General features: G+C 44.4%; 1 protein-coding gene and 1 long non-coding RNA gene across 4 annotated transcripts in view; one reads left to right on the top strand and one right to left on the bottom strand.

Moving 5' to 3' along the window:
- LOC140396941 (uncharacterized) overlaps nucleotides 1-22,706 on the top strand; it is a 392,184-nt gene extending 369,478 nt beyond the window's left edge. Inside the window, exons 4-5 of the long non-coding RNA XR_011936653.1 lie at nucleotides 15,711-15,930; nucleotides 20,449-22,706. This is a non-coding gene — a long non-coding RNA (uncharacterized lncRNA). The remainder of the gene's footprint in view (nucleotides 1-15,710; nucleotides 15,931-20,448) is intronic.
- Nucleotides 1,086-20,693, bottom strand: LOC140396940 (deoxycytidine kinase 2-like). 3 transcript variants are annotated; one of them, XM_072485887.1, is made up of 7 exons: nucleotides 20,465-20,693; nucleotides 17,244-17,359; nucleotides 14,654-14,847; nucleotides 11,716-11,863; nucleotides 9,257-9,372; nucleotides 7,196-7,295; nucleotides 1,086-2,293 (listed from the first exon to the last, which is right to left on the bottom strand). In XM_072485887.1, exons 1-7 carry the CDS (start codon nucleotides 20,691-20,693, stop codon nucleotides 2,255-2,257), a joined length of 942 nt encoding a protein of 313 aa, XP_072341988.1. In that variant the 3' UTR covers nucleotides 1,086-2,254. The 3 variants fall into 3 exon arrangements, with proteins under 3 accessions (XP_072341988.1, XP_072341989.1, XP_072341990.1); XM_072485888.1 differs by lacking the exon at nucleotides 7,196-7,295; XM_072485889.1 differs by lacking the exon at nucleotides 17,244-17,359 and having other exon boundaries at nucleotides 20,465-20,616.

Genomic DNA, 22,706 nt, shown 5'->3' on the forward strand with positions numbered 1-22,706 from the left:
CTGTGGGGGGCTCTCAAATTGATCCTTGAGAACTGAGCCATTACTCTGCCAAGCACCTAATAAATTCCAGTCAACCTCTGCCCCATGGTCTTAATTGGCCTTTTAATTGATTTATCAAACTGCCACGAGCAGCCAAATGCTCAGGAGTTAGGATTGTGCCGAGGAACCAGCATGCCTGCCAACTTCGGGAAAATCTGCTCCTGCTCACCTCCTTTCATGCCCCCATATCAGCATCAAAATCCTGTCCAAAAAACTAGAAGCAGCACTATACATCAGCCCATGTTTCCATCCCAATCCCAATCTGCCCAATTCTATGAAGATAATTCCATAACCTGTTTTATAATTTGAGGTGTGTAACGTTGTTGACTATTGAAATAAAATAATTAATACTGCAGTCTTCAAAGTGATTTGATATTCTCGTCCATAATATGTGCTTTGCATTCCTTCTTTTCAGTTTTATCCCTACAACTAATCACTGATACAATTGTGAATCTCCACAGTGGGATAATCATGGAGTCATTGTCAGTTGTGAAGGTGGTTTCTTTTACGCTTGGAGGCAATTTTCTAACTTCCAAAGCTATCATCCATTCTCTTTTCAGCGAGACTGCTGATCATGACATTTGTGTGTGTGTGTGTATAATTAAATTTAATTCAGTATAAAGTCTTTATTGCTGCATAGCTTCTGGTCCACACGATTATTTAACGAGCCGTCAGAGAAACAATATGCAACGTATGCTATTCTTTTCCTTGCAATAGGGATATTCATCGTCTACAATGGAGGGCCAACGAATCATCCTCAGGGAAAAACAGTGAGATGTTAATGCATCTCTCATGGAGTAGCTCATAGATGATGATGGGTGTTTAAGTTTAGGAATGAGCAGGAAGATGGGTATCAGGCAGAATGGGTGTGAATGGCAGTAACGTGTGAGGCAGGTCAAAGAATTGGAAAATAAAAGGAGCAAGTGGTAAGGAGAGCAATAGGTGGCCTCGGAAACAAGTGGCAGGTTCTCGCTGTCAGGAATTATGGAAGAAATATAAATAAACTAAGAGAAATGACAATACAAATTCCACTTGTGGTAATGGACACCAGGGCTGAAACATTTTATATCCTGTTAATACTCCAGGTTAACAATGAAATGATCAGAAATACCAAAAATACTGAACCAACGAGAAAGCTCAGACATAAACTTACACTGAATTAAAGCTAATAAATAAGCTGTTAAACTAATAGAAAACATGAAAAAAATATATACTCACAATGCTATTTCTAGCTGATCCACCGTGCACCTTTGCTGAATAAATTATAACTATGGCAGTTCTCAGTTCTCAACTAAACAATCATGAGCAAAGGAATGCTAAACAATACAAATTAAACAGTCTTCATTCTGTACCCCACATGATGGTTCATATGTGAAAAATTAAATTGGATGAAATAAATTGATAAAAATACAAACAATTCCATGAAAAATAACGGAATGAATCATCGTTTTCAATTGATTTTTTGCAGTCATGAAAATATTGATGAAACATTTCTGTGAAAAATCCATCACTCTTTGTAATTTGTCAAGAGCTAATTTCTGTCAATCCACCCAAAGTCAGGTATTTCAGTCTATCTGAAAGAAGAGATGGAACTGGCTTGTGCAGTTTTGGTCTCCTTATGTAAGGAAAGATGTAAATGCGTTGGAGGTTGTTCAGAGGTGGTTTACCAGGTTGCTACCTGGAGTAAGCGGGTTGTCATATGAGGATAGATTGGACAGGCTGGGCTTGTTTCCACTGGAGTTCAGAAGTGAGGGATGACTTGACTGAAGTACATAAGATCCTGAACAAGAAATCCATGGAAAAGATGTTGCCTCTTGTGGGCAAATCCAGAACGAGGATTAGGGTTCACCCTTTTAGGACAGAAATTAAGATAAATGTTTTTTCTGAGGGCTGTGCGATTTCGAACACTGCCTCGGTCGGCAGTGGAGGTGGAGTCATTGAATATTTTTAAGGCAGAAGTAGATTGATTCCCCTGCCTAACACAAATCCAAGTTTACTGGGGGAAGATGGGAATGGAGAACTCCAAACAAAGATCAACCATGACCTTATTGAATGGCAGAGCAGACTCAAAGGGCTGAATGGCCTACTTCTGCTCTTATTCTGTTTCTTCAACGTACTATAACCAGGAACAACATCTCAGTAACCAAGACTTCTCTACATTTCCTATGCAACAAAATATTCTAAAAATTAGCTCAAAACAATGAACAGAGGTTTTTCATTTTTCCAACTTCAGATTATTCACAAAGTTCTTCACCTGCGAGGGAAGCAGAAAAGAAAAGAAAACATTTCAGTACATGCAAAAAATCCATTTAATGAACATGATCCTGAAATTACATTGGACCAATAAGCTGCTTGTTGCAGGCACCCATATTCTGGACAACTATTGACATTGATTACCCGAATTACCACTCTATGTCTTGTAATGCTCTTCTGTTACTGGTGGGAACTCAGTGGCATTACAGACCATGGGAGCTTGATGTACGCTTTGTGCCCCACAAGCCATCCAGTGATTTGATTATTTTCCTACAAGAGCAGAGCACAGCCAAATTTTGAAGAATGCGTGCAACATGACAACTTTCACCACATCTCATATTGACATGTTGTCACACGCAATCTGCATATTCAGGAATTAGAAGATATTCTTGTTGGGTAAGTTGACTTCAGAAGCTCCCAAATCAATGTGGGTGTCAACCTATGAAAGGCAATGGGCGTCATTCTCCACCGGCGGGAGTCTCCGTTTTGCCGGCGCCCGGGGGTTTCCCGACGGCGTGGGGCTGCCCCACAATGGGAAACCCCATTGACCGGCCGGTGTAACGGAGCATCCGGGGCCGAAATGTGGCGGGGTGGGATGGAGAATTTCGCTCAGTGTTCCTGTACAAGTTATACTGATGCTCCAGCTTCACATTGGCAACCAGTTGACTGTAATCTCAAACTGGCCTCTGGCTGACCCTGGCTGTTTCTGCTTGAAACATCCATGCCAAAAAATGGTTATGTTTGTTATTTTCATCGCCACAGGCAGCACAATGTGAGCAGATGACATGCAGTTGCAGAAACCCATGCAGTATTCTCTTTGGTTTCGTCTCTCTCTAACACTTCCGGTGATGGGGATATGCTGAGCAGTCGCACATCAGGTGCCTCTCCTCCGAAAGACAAGAAAATAGGCACTTTTAGCCAAAATTAGCCCATAAAAAACAGACAAAAACATCCCCATACCCTCAACAATGCGAAGAACAAAGATGCCAGGAAGCAGCAGTTCCAGAGGCCGAGACCAAAACCTGCGGCAAGGGACAGGAGCGGTGAGCAAGTGGTTTAGCGGACCCACGAGGGAGACCAGCGACCTGAAAAATTATCTCCCCCACCCCCTCCAGCGGATGGTTGGAAGAAGTTTCTTACTAGTGAACTGAAAGACCATGAAGAAAGACATTGAGGCAGAAATAAAGGCAGCAGTCAAGGTGGCAGTGACGGAAGTGCTGGCCACCATGCAGGTGGTCCTAGGCAAAATGGAAAAGAGATTGGAGGCCGAGGAGAACACAAAAAGGGACTGGTGAAAGCCTCGACGGACCAGAGCAACCGAATCATCACCCTGGAAGCCGGAATAAAGAGGTTGATGGCAACTCAGGGGAATCTGAAAGGGAATGTGGAGGATCAGGAAACCGGCCTAAATATTAGGTTAATGGGCCTGTCAGAAGGAATCGAGGGCAGGGACCTGACCGACTATGTGACCCAGATGCTGGGCAACCTAGTGAGGAGAGGCGGCTTCCTCAAGCCACCGGCGATCAACAGGGTCACAGGTCGTTCCGGCCGAAACCCAAGGCAGGGGAGTAACTGAATGCGGTCAATGACGAGTTGCACAGAAACCAGGACCGGGAAAGGATCCTTTGCTGGGCCAGACAAATGAAGGCTTGCAGCTGGGAGAGACACACGATTAGAGTCTTATCAGGACATTGGGGAAGACCTGGCAAATCACCGGGCAGAATTTCACAGGGTAAAGTCGGTCTTGTACAAGAACAATATCAAATTTGGGAAGTTGTACCCAGCCAGGCTCTGGGTACAGAACAGACTACATAATTTCGCTGTACCTGCAGATGCAAACAAGTTCGTCCAAAAAAATAGACCGGATAAACAACAAGGGAGACAACAATGTGGGGAACACAGAGGAGGCGGGACTGTATGCGATGAACAGGGGAACCAGTTCACAGAAACTGGCTCTCCTTCAAAAGACAAGATAATAGGCGAGTGCAGCGAGCGCAGGTGAGGGTAAGGAGGAGACAGAGGAAAAAGCAACATAGCGGACATAAGAGGAGTCAGACCGACCCAGGAGGGGGGCCACCACTAGCGGGAAAGCGAGTGCAGGAGGTATGAGCTAGGGGGGCCGCAGCGTAGACCCCACCAGGGAGAGAGTGCCTGGCAGGGGAGAATGAGGATGTGGGGTGGCGGGAGGGTAGCAGAAGGAGGGGAAAAACAAATCCGCAGGGGGAACAAACATCATGGGGTGGGGGGTGGGTGACTCTAGACTGGCTTCAACAGGTCACTCCTGGAAACGTGGAACAAGATGACACCGCAAGCAGTTACTTGGCGGGTCCCTGAACAAAGGGAGACCCCGGAGTGCAGGAGTTTACCCACATGGTGTACACACAGTTGGTGGCCATGTTGGGTGTCCCTGGACAAAGGTAAACCCTAACCGTATGAGCCCAGTCTCATAGTGAGTATGGTGACCATGGCCATTTTGGATGGCCCCCTAACAAAGGGAAATCTGGACTATATGGGCTCATGATCCCGCAGGGGTTGGGGGTGGGGAGAAACAAAGTATCCCCATTAGAATAGTCACCTAGAAAGTCAGGGGACTTAATGGCCCAGTGAAAAGATCCAGAATCTTTGCCCACATGAAAAGTATGAAAGCAGACATAGTCTTCAACCAAGAGACACACCTGAGGGAGAAGGACTGACTGCAGGTAAGGAAGGGATGGGTGGGATACACATGCCATTCATGTTATGGGACGAGAGATAGAGGGATAAATAAGAGTGTTTACTGCGACAAAGCATGTTACAGACCCAGGGGGACAGTACACCATGGCCAGCTGTGTCCTGGATGGGGCACCAGTCGTCCTGGTGTAATGTGTATGCTCCCACCTGGGACGAAATGGAATTTATAAAAAAGACCATGGCGAAATCCCCAACATAGATATGCACTGACTGATCATGGTGGGAGGAGAAGGTTTGACTTTAACTGTGTACAGGACCCACTGATGGACAGGTCAAACCACAAAACTCATTTTTTTCGCAAATACACAAGGTCTACAACTGCAACGACTTCTTTGTGGTGGGGAAATTGGTGCTTCCAGGAATAGCAAGAGCAGAATACTCAGTAATTGGAATCTCCGACCATGCTCCACAGTACATGGATGTGAGGTTGGAGCCAAGCCATGCCCGATGCCACCCATGGAGGTTGAACACGGCCTTCCTGGCTGACAAGGTCTTCTGCCAGAAAGATTACATGCCATAGATGTGTATATTACTAACAACCGGAATGGGGGTGGTCTCGCCCTCCACAATCTGGGAGGTGCTGAAGGCTGTGATCAGAGAGGGATTATCGCCTACAAGGCATGCAGAGACAGGGAAGAGAGGGTTGCTAGGCAACAACTGATCAACTCCATTCTGGAGGTAGACAGAAGATACTCCAAGGGCCCGACTGTAGAGCTTCTGGTGGAGGGGAAGAAAGCTACAATTGGACTTTAACCTGCTATCCGTCAGGAAGGCAGTGCACCAACTCCGCCAGACATGGGGGGACCTTCTACGAACACGGCTCACCAACTGAGAAATCAGGAAGCCATGGGGGAGATAGCGTAGGTAAAGGATAGCAAAGGCAGACTGGTAGCCGACCAAAAAGATCAACAAAGCATTCGAGACCTTCTATCGGGGGCTGTACACCTCCGAGCCCCCGATGTGTACTCGGGGATGAACCAGTTCCTTGATGGACTGGACATGCCAGTCATTGGGGATGATAGGAGGAGGGGGCTGGAGCACCACTAGAACTGTGAGAGGTCATGGACAGCATCAGCTCCATGCAGGTGGAGAAGGCACCAGGATCCGACGTGTTCCCAGTGAAAAAGATTTTAGTGTACCCAATATTTCTTTTCCAATTAAGGGGCAATTTAGCGTGGCCAATCCACCTACCCTGCACATCTTTGAGTTGTGGGGTGAGATCCACGCAGACACGGGAGAATGTGCAAACTCCACACGGACAGTGACCCAGTGCCGGTATTGAACCTGGGACCTCAGTGCCGTGAGACAGCAGTGCTAACCCACTGCACCACCATGCTGCCTCTGGAGGAATAATATTTGACGAGGTAGGCATCCTCCTTAAACGATGATTCACTTGCCTTTTCCCAATCACTGTGGCAAAGCACAGAATAGGTTATTCTGACTTCAACAGCAGGTCAGAGGTTGGCAATTCTGTGCTGTGACTCACCTTCTGACTCCACAAAGTTAGACTAGCATCTGTAAAGCACAGGTCAGGAGAGTTTGCCTGGAACAGTGCCATTCCAAAAATACCCAAAAAGCTCAATACCATCAGAACAAAGCAAGCTACTTGACTGGCACCAATGCACCCATCCAGCAGCAGATAGTGACTGCAGTGTGTATTAGGTACAAGGTTTAGCAACTGGTTTAGGCTTCTTAAAGAGCAGGAACACGCTCCATAACAGCACTGTGGGTGTACCACCACCAAGAAGGCAGCTCAACCCCACCTTCTCAAGGGAAATTAGGGATGGGCAATGAATACTATCCTAGCCAAGTTGCTCAGCTCACATTATGTGAAAGAATTTTCAAAAAACGCCTCCAAAAACTGTAACCTCTACCTGCGAGAAGGACAAGGGCAGCAGACGCATGGAAACACCATCATCTGCAGATATCCTGGCAGCATCGTGAATTAGAAATGTATCACAATTCCTTCATCGTTCCTTCCAGGACTGTGGCAGTCCCTTCATGACATGGACTGCAGTGGTTCAACAAGATGGTTCACCACCACCGTCACAAGTGCAATTAAGGGAATGGGCAATGAATGCTGTCTTTGCCAGTGACACTCCCATCCTATGAATGAATTTTTAAAAAGGGAAAAATGAGCAAAAAACGATAAGGTGAAAGAACGACACTGTACTTGTTTGAAAAGTTCTTCTTGTCTTGATTTATCATCTTCAAAATCTTCATTGACATCCAATATCAACACTGGGATGTTCTTCAGATGTTCAAAGTGCAGTCTGTTGAAAATGAGGAAAAAGTAGTTGAAGACTCATCCAAAAAAAACCTACATTTTCTCTCAGTGTTATTTCATATCTTCTTGCCTTAACTCGTCGTATTGCTCTTATGCTGCATAAAACAGACCAAAAAATCTTGTTCCTGATTCTCAGATACTGGGCAGAAGACCCCCCACTTACCTTCTCATTTGGCTTCTTTGACAATCATTGTTGCGGACTCGTTGCAGTCCCTGAAGTAGCTACTATTCCTGGTGGCGCTGCAGGCCAATATAACGGTCTGGTGGATGCTAAATCACTGCAGAGTGACCCGACCAAATGGAGGACAGCTTGTCTCGACTTTTCAGCTGGGGGGGCGGGGGGGGAGATGTGCGGGGGTCATCTGTGCATCAATTATCTTTGAGGGAGTGGTGGCGCAGTGGTTAGCATTGCTGCCTCACGGCGCCGAGGTCCCAGGCTCGATCCCGGCTCTGGGTCACTGTCCGTGTGGAGTTGGCACATTCTCCCCGTGTTTGCGTGGGTTTCGCCCCCACAATCCAAAGATGTGCAGGGTAGGTGGAGAGGCCATGCTAAATTGCCCCTTAATTGGAAAAAATGAATTGGATACTCAAAAATTATACTTGAGGAAAAGAAGATTTGGCTATGAAGTTGCATTTATATGAAGAATTTAAAATAAATAGAACAGAATGAAAAAGGATACTGTTTGGAAGAAATTGAGGAACATTCTTATTGTTCCTACAATTGGACTTTAATTTTTTGATTTACCCATGCAGTGTCTACGAGATTACATTCCTTTTTGATTGTGTACAGTTTTTACTCCTTACTTCAGGAAGAATATATTTGTGTTGGAAATATTTCAGAGAAGGTTCACTGGGCTGATTCCTGGAATCATGAGGCTACCTTATGAGGAGTTCATTGGAGTTCAGAAGAATGAGTGGTCATCTTATTGAATCAGATAAGATGCTGAGGGAGCTTGAGAGGTTAGGGTTAAGGTTAATGCTGAGAGAACCTAGAATGGGGGTCTCCTAATTAAGGAGGAGGAGGAATTTCCTCTCTCAGATCGTCGCTCATCTTTGGAATTCTCTTCCTCAGAGAACAGTGGAAGCTGGATCACTGAATATATTCAAGACCGAGATAGGCAGGTTTTGATCCACAAGGGAATCGAGATTTATGGGGAGCAGGCAGGCAAGTGGAATTGAAACCAAAGCAGCCATGATCTCATGAAATAATCAGGCTTGAGGGGGCTGAACGATCTACTCCTGCACCCATTTCTTATGAACTTAGGATAAACTTAGCAGATAGGACCCAGCTGACCATCACATTCACTTTTGGGCACCACCCTTCAGAAAGAATGTCTGGTCTTTGGAGGGAATGCAGAAGATTTGTACTCCTTGAAGCATAAAACACGAAGGGATTTAATTCAGGCTTTCAAAATCACAAATGGAGTAAATAAGGAACAAATGTTTCCAGTCTCAGAATGGTCAATAACCAGAGGACACATATTGGCAAAAAAGCAAAACACACAGGCAACATGACAAAACGTTTTATTACAATCTGGAATGCACTCTGAAAGGGTGGCAATCACAGCTTCAATCACAATACTCCAAAGAGGAGTACCTAACTACTTGAAGGAAAAAAAATTACAGGACCATGTGGAAACAGCAGAGGAGTGGGACTCTACAAAGGGATGGCACAGGGATAATTGGCTAGCCTCCATGTGTACTGTATCATTCTGCGATTTGACCTTTACAGTGGTCTGGGCATTAAGTCACATTTTCGCAGAGTCAGCTGTGGAATGGTGTTTTACAAGCAGCATGGGAGAAAAAGATTTAAAAAAAGAAAATATTGAATGAGGTGAAGGAAAAAGCAGAGGCGCATCTCATTTAGCGCAGTTAACACTGGAATACCAAATATATCATGAGATTAAATAGAAGAGCTGAAGAATTAGAAACAAAAATATCACTTACTCGGTGCTGTGTTTCACAAGCCAGTTTTCATGTCGTGAATGCAGCTGTTTCATGTAGCCCAATTGAATTTCTTTTTCTTCATCTCTCCCCCTTTGTCGTAATCTTTCTAAACATTTCTGTGGAAAAATAATCAACAATTTCCACAAAACCTTTCAGAGAAAAATAACACTTCAAATACATTTTACCCCGTCACGGATTACATTTTAGATACAGTGACGATTCCCTTTGGTGAAAAGTGTCATCAGATCGAAGGACAAAACTGCACTAAAGTCTTTGCAAAAGTCTCTGTTCTAAATGAAAGAAAATGCAATAGGAATCTTTTGCTGATTCTACTAATTTTATGCTCTGTCCAATTAGCAACACTTTGCATTGGTCAGTCATAAGCTTTATTGCAAGTCATCTGCATAAGTAAAGCAATTATTTCAGAAAATATTTTTTTGCATTCTCATTTTTAAAATTTTATTTTTTAAATAATTTTTATTAAAGGTTTTCATATATTGCCACTTAATTGGAAAAAAATAATTGGGCACTCTGAATGAAAACAAAAAGAAAAACATCACTCAACAGCTTGGTCCACTGCGAGAAAACATTTCCCAAAACGCTTCTTTATTTTTTAGCCAACTTGTGTATCCAGTGCTGTACATTGCACTGGATTCTCAAGGCTTTCTGCTGAATTAAAGTTAAATAGAACTTTGTCTGGAAACCTCAAGTGTTTCCAGCAGTGTCTACTTTTATTGACTCAAAGTATTCTTTTAAAAAAATTAGAAAAAACATTTAGAGGACCCAATTATGTTTTTCCAATTAAGGAGCAATTTAGTGTGGCCAATCCACCTAACCTGCACATCTTTGGGTTGTAAAGGTCCGGGTCCTCAGCGTCGTAGGCTGCAGTGCTAACCACTGTGCCACTTGCCGCCCCTACCCAAAGTATTCAGAAAGTTCAAATAACATTTGGTGCAATAAATTCTCCAGTTCACTTCATTTGTCATATCTCAAAGGAACAAGGAAGCTTGTCAGGCATTAATCTCTTTCTTAGACATATTCTTAAACGTTTTCCTTACTTAGAAGTATAAAGAATTAACAGCATTGAAATTTGGGGAATATGCTCCACTCCAGTCTCCTTCCACCCTATTTCACCTAATCCTATCAGCATAAACTTCAATTGCTTTCTCCCTTGAACTGATGTAGGTTTTCCTGAAACACACCTCGCCTAGTTGCCTGAAGTACGTCATTTAATAATAATAATCTTTATTGTCACAAGTAGGCTCACATTAACACGGCAATGAAGTTACTGTGAAAACCCCGTCGCCACATTCCGGCGCCTGTTCGGGTACACTGAGGGAGAATTCAGAATGTCCAAATTACCTAACCTGCACGTCTTTGGACTGTGAGAGGAAACTGGGGTCAAAGGGAGAACATGCAGTCTCCACACGGACAGTGACCCAAGTCAGGAATCGAACCTGGGACCCTGGAGCTGTGTAGCAACTGTGCTACCCACTGCACTACCACTGGGAATCGAACCTGGGACTCTGGAGCTGTAATGCAACAGTGCTAACCACTGTGCTGCCGTGCCACCCGTTTGGTAGCAGTTCCACAACCAAACCAGTCTCTGATAAGGTGCTTCTCCTAGTTTCAAATTCAATTAGTTTTGAATTTATTCGTGATTGGTATGAAACCAAGTTTTAAATTCCCACTCCACAAGGAGCAACATTTTTCGCTATGTTGACCCCATCAAACACCTTCCTAATTTTAATTAACTCTATGAGGTAATCCCTCAGCGTTCTCATTTCGAGAAAAAAAACCAAATGTATTCAGTCTTGTTTAAATCGGTGAAACCTTTCATTTCTGGTGGTAATCTAGTAAATCTTGTTTGCATCTTTTTCCTTTTATTTGGAGACCTTCAGTTCACAGTGCTCTGAAGTGTTTCCTGTATGTGCCATGTACAAAGGGGAGGCTAATAATACTTAGGGTGAAGGGGTTCAAAGGATATGGGGGAAGGGCTGAATGGCCTCCTCCTGCTCCTATTTTTACTATGTTTCTAATATTTGAGCATACAAAGTGTTCATAAAAGAAAGGGAAGGGAAGGAAATAAGCATGGCGAGTAGCAGTACTAATTCAGGAAGATACCATTGTGTTGGAAAGACGCAATGTTCTTGAGAGGATACATTTGGCTAGAATTGAAAGGCAAAAGCTGTGTGATCACACTTTAATAAAACAGAGCCAGAGTAACACCTGCCCTATTTTGATCTGAAAGCCAACATTTTAAAGTTCTGAGGATCAAAGCTTCACCGAAGATGACATTTTTCACTTTAAAATGTAATTTGTCAATTAGATTTGCCTCCATCAAATTTCCTTTAGAAAAATGTGGGAAATGCCACTGGTCACATTAGATAGTTAGACATACCTTCTCCTGTGTTCGTGTAAGATCTTAATCTATTGTTACATTTCAACACATGCCATACCTCAGGAGCTGCTTGAAGGTAGATGATTCCTTCCAATGCTATTCGGCTGCCAAATTGATTCAGAAGGTACGTGTGCCAGTCCTGGTAGATCGTCCATTCAGTCTCATTCAAGCAACCCAATTCATATAGATTGGAAGCAAATATATACCTGCATAGATAGCCACAAATATAACAATTCATGTTTCCTGATCCTCAAACAACTCAAATTTTTAGTTCTCGTATCGAGCTTTTGCAAATTTATAGCCAGTTTTTGGCCAAATGCTAATGTAAACAGATCACAGGAATTGAATCCATGAGTGTGAACCTGAACCGCAGCTTGCAACCTGAAATGAAAATCGCTTATTGTCACAAGTAGGCTTCAAATGAAGTTACTGTGAAAAGCCCCTAGTCGCTACATTCCGGCGCCTATTCGGGGAGGCTGGTACGGGAAGATGTCTCCATTGATCAGTGACTTTATTCACTGGGCTACTGAGAAATACAATTTGTAACGATTCAGCTCCAATCCCGTCAATGTTAGCTGGTTCAATGTGTGACAACGTTAAAGTTACTAGTGTGAAGAAAGACATATTATTTTAAATATTTTTGGGGTTATTGCATTTTTCCGTGAATCAAGCATATGAATGTGTGTGTGTGTGTGTGTGTGTAAAACTAATTTAATTAAAGTTTAGGACATCAAGGGCATTTGAAAAGCATGAACTTGATGCCAATATGGCCAAATTGAATTTTTGGAAAGTAACTCAGCCATGGGTAGACATTTTCATGACGAGATGAAGAATATTTGTTGTGTTTAACTGTTAAATTTCAAAGGGGAGTAAAAATAATTTACAACTTGGAAAAATTGATAAAGAAATAGGGCTAGATTATTCAATTGTATTTGACCCAAAAGTGGGGTAATAAGAACATGAAAGATTTTATAATCTGGGAAGGGTAAGTTTCAAATAAGGACTGAGGACAATTGAATCAGGATGAAAGAGAAAATAATGTTTAAGGTGGTGGATGGGGTGTTGATCAAGCAGGCTAATTTGTCCTGGATTGTGTCGAGCTTGGGTGCTGCTGGAGTTGCATTCATCCAGGCTATGTAAGGTTCCTTCCAATGATTTCCTTATTTCCCCTTTTTTAATTTTTGCGGTTATATTTTGATTCATGGATGATTAATGAATATGTATCTGTAAGTCAAGCAGCAAAGAGAATGAGGAATTCAAAAAGTTACAACATCTGCTAGCTTTGGACAACAGAACTCATCAGCACCTGAGAGATGGGGTGGGACTCCATTCAATTGGCTGGTGGCCAATGAATTGGCCAAACAGCCGTATTCTGTTTGGTAATAGGTTTTGATTGGACCCTGCCAGAATGAGATAATTCCCAGAGACCTGGGAAAGCAGGGTTTGAATCCTGGACACTCAGGGGAAGGATCTGCTCTCTTCACTTTCTCTCCCCAGAAAGGCTGTGAGTTGCTGTATTTCTGAGACTCTACAGACCTGACTGAATCTACAATGAACGGTAAGACGTTAAAACATGCTGCTGTGCAGAGGGACCTGGGTGTGCTGGTGCACGAGTCGCAAAAAGTTGGTGTGCAGGTGCAACAAGTGATTAAGAAGGCTAATCAAATTTTGTCTTTCATTGCTCGAGGGATGGAGTTCAAGACTAGGGAGGTTATGCTGCAATTGTATAAGGTGTTGGTGAGGCCACATCTGGAGTATTGTGTTCAGTTTTGGTCTCCTTACTTGAGAAAGGACATATTGGCACTGGAGGGAGTGCAGAGGAGATTCACTAGGTTGATCTCAGAGTTGAGGGGATTAGATTATGACGAGAGGTTGAGTATACTGGGACTGTACTCATTGGAGTTTAGAAGGATGCGGGGGGATCTTATTGAAACATATAAAATTATGAAGGGAATAGATAGGATAGATGCGGCAGATTGTTTCCTCTGGTCGGGGAAAGCAGAACCGGGGGGCATTGCCTCAAAATAAGGGGAAGTAGATTTAGGACCGAGTTTAGGAGGAACTTCTTCACCCAAAGGGTTGTGAATCTCTGGAATTCCTTGCCCAGTGAAGCAGTTGAGGCTCCTTCTTTAAACGTTTTAAAGAAAAAGATAGATACCTTTCTAAAGAATAAAGGGATTCGGGGATATGGTGTACGGGCCGGAGAGTGGAGCTGAGTCCACAAAGATCAGCCATGATCTCATTGAATGGCGGAGCAGGCTAGAGGGGCCAGGTGGCCTACTCCTGCTCCTAGTTCTTATGAAAACCATTACAGATTGGAAAGCAGAAATCTGAACCTTAAATCCTGGTTTGAAGAACTGTGTGCTGAAGACAACCATCTGGAACAAAGAATCTTTTTTTCCTTTTACTTACTATTATTCAATCCTCTCTTCCTCTCTGTTGATCTGCCTTTTGATATACACACACACACGTACATACATATACAGTTAAAGTGGGGAAATTTGCTGATAGTTAACCAGTTGTATTTCATTATAGTTCTTGTCATTAATAAAAAAGCAATTGTGTTTAAATTTAAAAACTTGGTGATTATAATTATTGGGCAGCCAAGGCCAAAGACTTATGGTATTTTTCTGAGAATTATTGGTTAATTCAATAGTCACATGGGGCTGGAATTGCCCCGGGGTTCGTAACTCAGAAAAGTGGTGAGTATTCCATCACATTCCTGACTTGCGCATTGTGAATGATGGACAGGCTTGGGGAGGCAACATGTGAGCTCTTCGCCACAGATTTTTTTACCCCAGCCTCTAACCAAGTCTTGTATCCACACAATTTATATGCCAGTTCAGCTATGTTTCTGATCAATGGTAACCCTCCAGGTTGTTGGTGGTGAGAGTTTCAATGATGGTAATGCGATTGAAGTTTTGCAAGTCCCACTCAATGCTGAATACAAAAAAAAAAGATGGTGTTAAGAATCAATGCTGCAGCTATGTTGTTACCTATCACTATAGACTGATCTTTCAAATATCTGTACTGGTTCTTCTGCATTTTGTAGTTTTGGGGATACTGGTGCCAAATGGGCCTTGATTCGGCTCATGCAGGAGTATGATTGAAAGGTGTAAGACCATCGGTGGGGGTCCTGATAAAGCATCTGAAGTAGGTTACCAACATTCTGCTGTGTGGACGACAGATCCTAGGGAATAACAAACAATTGTTATGAAAAACTATGAACACGAAGAACAAAATACAACAAAAAATCCTGCAAATTCATAGCTGTTGAGTCAGCAGCAGAACGAGAAAGGTCAGTGTCTCAGGACGAGACTGAAGGTGATTTCACCTCAAATGTCAACCCATTTTTCTCTTGCAGATGCTGACTGACTTGCCATATTTTATGTGTTTATTGTAGGCAATAATTTCCTTTCAACTTGTTTTTCTACTGTAAAGTGAAAAACCTGCCCCTCCGACATGGAGGACATCCTATAACACTGTCGAGCTGCTAAGTGGACGACTGTTGTCAATGTTGCAGTCAATTTTCACACAAGGTCACACAATCAAATGACCACATAACCGTTTGACACATTTACAAGGCCATAAGAACTCCACTGCTCTTCTTCAAAATGGTGCCTTGGGATATTTTAGGTCTTACAAGGCAGATAGATCTCAGTATAACTCACTGGAGAGATTGTGCTTCTAACAGTGCCATACTCCCTCAGTTCCATACTTGAGAGTCAGCAGAGATTATGTGAGCTGTGCCAAGAAGCAAGCTAGTTTAAAAAATGTTTTTAATGAGATGTGGACATCGCTGGCTCGGCCAACATTCATTATCCATCCCTAGTTGCCCTTGAGATGGTGGTGCTGAGCTGCCTTCTTGAACCCCTGCAGTTCCGGAGGTATAGGTACATCCACAATGCTGTTAGAGAGGGAGTTCCAGGATTTTGACCCAGTGACAATGAAAGAATGGTAATATACTTCCAAGTCAGGATGTTGAGTGAGTTGGAGGGGAACTTACAGGTAGATGTTGGTGTTCCCAGTTATCTGCTACCTTTGTCCTTCTAGATAGTAGCAGTCAGGAGCTTGGAAGGTGCTGCCAAAGGAGCCTTGGTGAGTTCCTGCAGTGCATCTTGTAGCACACACAATACTGGAGGCAACATGAATTGGGATGAAACCCCTCCAATGTTTGAAGTCATACTTGGAAAAGACAAGGATAAGGCTTTCGCAACAATCTTCAGCCAGAAGTGCCGAACGGACGATCCATCTCGGTCTTCTCTGGCAAAAGGTGATGGTGAGCTACTCTGAGGAACTACTGCAATGATGTCTTGGAGCAGGGGTGACTGACCTCCAACAAGCACAACCATCTTCTTTTGTGCTAGTTGTGACTGCAACTTGGGGAGAGTTTCCCCCCAATTCCCATTGACTCCAATTTAGCTAGGGCTCTTGATGCCACACTCACTCAAATACTGCATTGATGTCAAGGGCAGCCACTCTCATCCCAGGTGGAATATTTGCAGAAATCCTCTAGATATTTCAATTTCAGCCTCATCTGTGTTTAAATTTTCAGACAACTTGTATGTATTACTCCGGTGCAAATATGGACATACATGTAATGTGAGTATTAAACTAGTTCATGTGGTCAACCTTCACATTCATATGAGCAACCAGAAGACGATTTTTACCCTTTAGTGTTTAACTGCGAAGACATTTCTTTTCTTAAATACTTTTCTGTTCATCTTCCAAAGCATTTTGTTTTCCAATGCTTTGATTCTGCCAACAAGTTACATCGAGGGGACTGACTTGCATCGCTGCAGGAGGAAATCTAGCCAAAATTCCGATTTATAGCTGGGACTGAGATAAAATGCATGAGTTGCAAGAAGAAAATATTTTTCTGATTCCACAAGGCTTATTACGAAATGCATGGGTAGGAAAAATGCACACCAGAGGAGGGAGACATCTGAGTGAAAAGTAACGTCAAATTCAACAGGCAACTATTATGGTTTTACAATCAGAGAATGGTGGGACTTTAAATGGCTCGACTCAATTTGGATTTCAAGTGAAAGATTTTGGATTTCTCTTGGTAATCTGGTTGTGAAAAATAATCTTCTGATCACCAGATTTAGGACTCAATGGATCAGTTAATCCAGGCCTGACTGTAAATGCTGCACTGATCCAAGACATACCAGCTTCATGTACCAGTGTCATATCACGGTAGCATTGTGGATAGCACAATTGCTTCACAGCTCCAAGGTCCCAGGTTCGATTCCCAGCTTGGCTCACTGTGCGGAGTCTGCACATTTTCCCCGTGTCTGTGTGGGTTCCCTCCGGGTGCTCCGGTTTCCTCCCACAGTCCAAAGGTGTGCGGGTCAGGTGGATTGGCCATGCTAAATTGCCCATCGTGTCCAAAATTGCCCTTAGTGTTGGGTGGGGTTACTGGGTTATGGGGATAGGGTGGAGGTGTGGACCTTGGGTAGGGTGCTCTTTCTAAGAGCCGGTGCAGACTCGAAGGGCCGAATAGCCTCCTTCTGCACTGTAAATTCTATGATTCTATGTGTCATTTGGTTGTTTTTGATCATGTTGTCACAATCTGATACCTACCTCTTTGCAGCTGGATGCTGGAATGTTGCACCATTTGGCTATGGGCTCGGGAATAATTTCCCACTGGCTACTCGCCATCTGCTCCAGTAGCTCAGCAAACGTTGATTTACCTACAGCTAAATCAAAGCAGAAAACATTGTTCGTCTTGTGGAAGTATAGAAAGTGTCGTCAAAAAGAAATGTTTAAGAGCTTTGGTCTGCATTTTGGAAAACATTCTAGACAATTCTACCAGTTCTTCCTGGCCATGTTGACAAGCAGTCAGCCAAAATCAAAGATCACAGTCCTGAAACATTGGCGGAATTTCATGGAAAAATTTCTAACTTCATCTGTGGCGAGTTTTTCCTGTCAGCTCTGCCGATGGGTTTTCCACCACTATCACACAACACTTGGTCACGTTTTAAGCCCTGGTGAGCTTCTCAGAGGTTTAGCTCCCCGCTCGGAATTTTTCAGCACTGGGGTGCTGAACTCAGATCGGGCTGCTATTTTTTAAAGGCTGCCCTGATCTCCAAGTGAGCTTGTGCGTCCCCTACACCCATCACCCATGGGCAATGTCACCCCCCCCCCTTCCCCCCCACACACACACATGGGCACTACCTCACACCCTGAGTGAGGTTACTCCCTGGGGGATCCCCCTCTTCATGCCAGGATCCTCCAAGATCTCGTGTCACTCACCGCCCTCCAGTCACACCTGCCCCCAACCTCCCTGAGGCACTTACGTACCTGCCCTGCACCCCCCCCACCCCCCCCCCCCCCCCCCCACCCAACGAACCCCTGCTTCACCTTCCTTTCATGGGCATGCCCCCCCCCTTGGGCCCTGACCCGTGGCAGTGCCACCTTGGCACCCAGACACCCTTGCAATGCCACAATAGCACCAAGGCAGTGCTCCTGTCAGCTTGACAGTGCCACCCAAATACCTTGGCAGTGTCACCAGGGCACCATGACAGAGTCAAGGTGCCAGCTGAGCAGTGCCAAGGTGTCCATGTACCAGGGTGAGGGTCAGCGGGCCACCCTGCACTCTCCTTGACCACCCATTCCGCCTCGTCCACGTTTGTGTGTTTCAAAACTGAACAGCTGCTGGCTGTTGCCTCACTGGGGAGGCCGGTAGATCACGGGTAAGCACGCCCAAGTAGGTTTAAAGCCTACTGAGGTGCGCACTATTTGGTCGCACCTCTCTTGGGCATGATTCCAATGCATCGCGGGTAGATTCCGCGAGGCGTGAAGGCCGTCGGGGAGCCCGTGGGAGGCCACTCCCAGGATCTAGCGGCCACGTTACGCTCGAGTAAGAGTGTAATGCGGCGTAAATCGCACCCATTAACTCTTTTCTCTCCCCAGATGCTGCTAGACCTGCTGAGTATTTCCAACATTTTCTGTATTCACGTTAGCCAAAATGACTTGGTTAATTACTTTTACAGACACCATGTAAGTAACCTTTCCATAAAATGCAGCAACCAACTTTAGAAACAGGAGTTTAAGCTGGTCTATCTGCTGGGCTGAATGTGCTGATATATTGACTGCCCAACCTAGAAATGCTAACAGCAGCTGTGAAGTTACAAAAATGATGTACCACCTTTCAATTCAACAGTGTCATTATACAATAAATATTTGCCTTTGTTGGTGTAACGGAGATTTAGCATCAAGCAGACTCAAACACAAGCACAGTGTAACTGCAATTAAAGTTAAATGAATTAAAAGCAATTCAGATTTTCAATTGCAGTCACCAGGACGTCATCTGAAGCCCTCCTCTGATGCTCAGCCCCTGATGGGCCAAGTTTCTGACGGCATGGAACACTTGCACTTTTTTACTTTAATGAACCCGGCGTGGCAGCTGCGGACTAAGTCCAGCGCAACCACAGTCAGGTGGGAGCCGTTCTGTGGGGGGAGGCCTTTGACTGGGGCGGGGGGGCACTGGTGTGGGTGGCGAGCCTGGTCAAAGTGGGGAATTGCCATGGACCCAACAATTCTCCGTCCGTATCCGGAGCTAGAGCCGGGGGCTTTTCACTGCGTGCCTGCAGGCGCCCCCCCAGACGGAGGATCGGTGTAGCTTTGGGGCTGCTTTGTCAGGCGTAAAACACTATTGTTCCCACGCTGCCGTCAGCATTAATCTTCAAATCGGAGGATCCAGCCCATGGAGTTGTTTCCGTAACCGCCGACATGAGTCGTATATCCTGATCGTTCCCCCTGGCGTAAGGGAAACAACACTGAAGAGTGCAGAATATTTTGCAGGTGGAAGTCACGGTTCATTTTGGAACCAATTACATAGGTAGGAAAATGGTTAGACAGAGTTTCAGGAGATAGAAGGAATTTAAACAACAGGACTTCAATGGAAACCAGAGAGAAAACTGCTCAACTTTAACAGACAGTCACGTCAATATACAGGATAGATCTTTAAAAAGGATAACACAGAATTGATATAGGGCAGGAGACCCTTTGGCCCATCGCGTCTGCAATGGTCTCCGAATGAGCAACTCGCCCAGCACCATTCCCCATAACCCTGCTCATTCTTCCTTGGCTGGACATTGTGCATTTAAAGTTTTCACCCAGAGAATTACACAATCGGCATAATAGTTTTAAATTGATCAACTAAAAGTACTGTTGTTAATCTGGAAGAGGGATGTCATGATTAAAGTTTGTTTGTTAAAGCCGGGAACACTAAGTGGCTGTAAGGAACTACGTAAATCACACTTTTTCTACAACATGGCCTTGGGAAAAATGGGATTGTTAAAAAGTGCAGTATGTCACGGTAAGACATGGACACGAAACAGCGTACTTGGCAGGGTAGAGAAGAAATTCAGTAACAATCCCGAGTGATTGTAATTGATGTACCATCAATTACCACGAGACGAGCATGGTGAAACAATCGAGGCTTTATTGCACAAGATGTGCCGCCTGCAGTTGGAACCAGAATGGGAGCAGCGTAGGAGAGCATACACGTTTATACGTCGCCTGCTGGGAGGAGCCAGCAGGCTGGGATTTACTGTGGTACCTGTAATACAGTAGCAGTACCGTAACACATGCAATGTGTTACCAGTGATGTTTACCACAGTAATATTTTAAAATCAGTTTACAATTAGTGGAAAATAGGTTTTCTCACGTTATTTTTCAACCAAAGTTCCTGTTTGCATTCTTCCCTTCAAACGGCTATGAAATATTTATATTAATGCACGCCACGCTCACTTTTTTCCCTGTAATTTTATTATTTTTTTAGATTTACGAAGCCCTACCGATATTTCCCTCCACTGAAATCCTGGTAACTTCCTGACTTCTGTGATTCTCAACAGCATCAGTCGTGGTACAAACACGTTTGCGGGCAGGCTCGGTTCCCATCATCAGCTGGATTTTATTGCATCTCTCCCAGTCGCACTTGGCGGTGGAGATCAGCTTTCTTCCTCGAGTGCACAGAAAACAACTGAGCAAGCAGCGACCAGCCAAATGTCGGAAAGACAGCAGCATCTGGCCGCGGGCAAATTTCACGCGTGGAGCCCTTGTTTCCAATCTGAAGCGTGCAGCCCTGTGAAGCGCAGTTTGCTGGGGACTGACACACACATCATGTCGCGGCTGCGTGCAGGGTCTGGTCACCGCCGACTCGCCCAGAGGACAGAGCTGCTCACAGCACTGCAGTCCCCAGCAAAACACGTTGCTTCCTTTCTGCTGGAGGCAACCTTGTTCATGTTCGGCCGAGCAGTTCCGGGTTAATGCCACCACAAAACTTTATTCAACAGCCGCCGCTTTCAGTTGAGAAGCGAGGGTTTGGGTTGTATGGAAGAAAACATCTCAAAGCGTATTTGTCCGGACTCAAAATAATCCAATCGACTGCATATTTGTGCTTGCAACACGCGTACTCAGCGAGTCACAGCTGGACTGCTGCAGGCCTTCCATTATTGAGAACAGCCCTCGGGGCTCCTCCAACCTTTTCACTGGGTTGGGTTGCAGCATATTTCCATATTTATGTCACTCGGGACTGATGAGCCAATTCCGAAAGAGAAAGATTTGGCACAACAATAAATTGAACTTCAAAAATCTGGCGTTTCAAGGAAAGAAACTATTGTTGAGCGAAGTCATAACAATACGATTGTTGAGAGGGTCAGTGAATGTGTTGGTGCCTGATGGTGAGAGTGAGTAACACTGGGCATAAAGCAGACTCCCGCCATCCCAAAAACTCAGTCTCTCCCACTCACCCCCTTCATGTTCACTCACTCCCACACACAAAATGTCAGTCTCTCACTCCCACACACCATGAATGATGGTGGACTCAAATATCTGCATCCTCAATGATGGGGAAGCCCAGCTCATCACTGCAAAGGACAAGGCTGAAGCCAAGTCCTGAGTGGGTCATCCATCTCGGACTCCTCCTGAGGTTCCCTGGTTCACAGGCGGTCATCCGTCAATTCAATTCACTCCACATTATATCATGAAACAATTGAGGATAGCACTGAATAGCAAAGCTGTTCCAGTACAACTACCACTAGCATTTATCCACCAAAGTAGAGAATTGTCCTGCACACAAAAAGCAGGACAGATCCAACCTGGCCAATTAACGCCCCATCGGTTTGTCAATCATCAATAAAGTTACAGGAGGGGTCATCAACAGTACTATCAAGCAGTACTTACTTAGCAATAACCCGCTCACTGATGCACAGTTTGGGTTCCACCAGGGCCACTCAGCTTCTGACCTCATTACAGCATTGGTTCAAACATGGTCAAAAGAGGTGAGGTATAAGTGACTTCCCATGACATCAAGGCAATATTTGACGAAGTATGGCATTAAGGAGCCCTAGCAAAACTGGAGTCGGAAAAGACTCTCCACTGGTTGAGTCATACCTACCACAAAGAAAGATGGTTGTGGATGTTAGAGATCAATCATCTCAGTCCAGGGCTACAGGAGTTCCTCAGGCCCAATATCTACAGCTGCTTCATCAATGTCCATCATAAAGTCAGAAGTGAAGATTTTCACTGATAATCGTACAATGTTCAGCACCATTCGCAACTCCACAGAGACTGAAGCAGCCTGTTTGTGTACAGCAAGAATTGGACAAGATTCAGGCTTGGACTGACAACTGACAAATACCAGTTGGACCACACAGTACCAGGCAATGATCAACCCCATCGCAAAATCCTCAACATCAACATCCATTGGGCTACCATTGGCCAGAAATTCGCTGGACAATAATGTGACTCCAAAATCAGGTCACAGGCTGCAAATTCTGCAGTAACTTATCGCCAGACTCCCCATAACAAAACATAGTGGGGGGGGGGTTAGGTTCACCACTGAAATCAGATTCCATAGGAACATCTAAAAGTCAACTGGACCAGTACTTGGAAGAGGACCAATTTTCTGGATTATGGGGAAAAAGCTGAGTTGTGGAATAAATTGGACTCAAAAAGCTGAATGGTCTTTTTGCGCAATAAGATTCTACGATTCTATAATTCCAAATTCATTAACAGATAAATGTTCTTTTTTTAATA

The sequence above is a fragment of the Scyliorhinus torazame genome, chromosome 20, assembly GCF_047496885.1.
Source record: "Scyliorhinus torazame isolate Kashiwa2021f chromosome 20, sScyTor2.1, whole genome shotgun sequence".
NCBI classification, from domain to species: Eukaryota; Metazoa; Chordata; class Chondrichthyes; order Carcharhiniformes; family Scyliorhinidae; genus Scyliorhinus; species Scyliorhinus torazame.

What these genes read in the sequence shown, in the direction of transcription:
- LOC140396940 (XM_072485887.1), bottom strand. Translation starts at nt 20,693, where the DNA reads ATGCTGCTGTCTTTCCGACATTTGGCTGGTCGCTGCTTGCTCAGTTGT. An exon ending in CAGCATCCAGCTGCAAAGAG is followed by an intron (nt 14,848 to 17,243) that starts GTAGGTATCAGA and finishes GTTATTCCCTAG; the next exon opens with GATCTGTCGTCCACACAGCA. An exon ending in CTTGTGAAACACAGCACCGA is followed by an intron (nt 7,296 to 9,256) that starts GTAAGTGATATT and finishes CATTTTCAACAG; the next exon opens with ACTGCACTTTGAACATCTGA.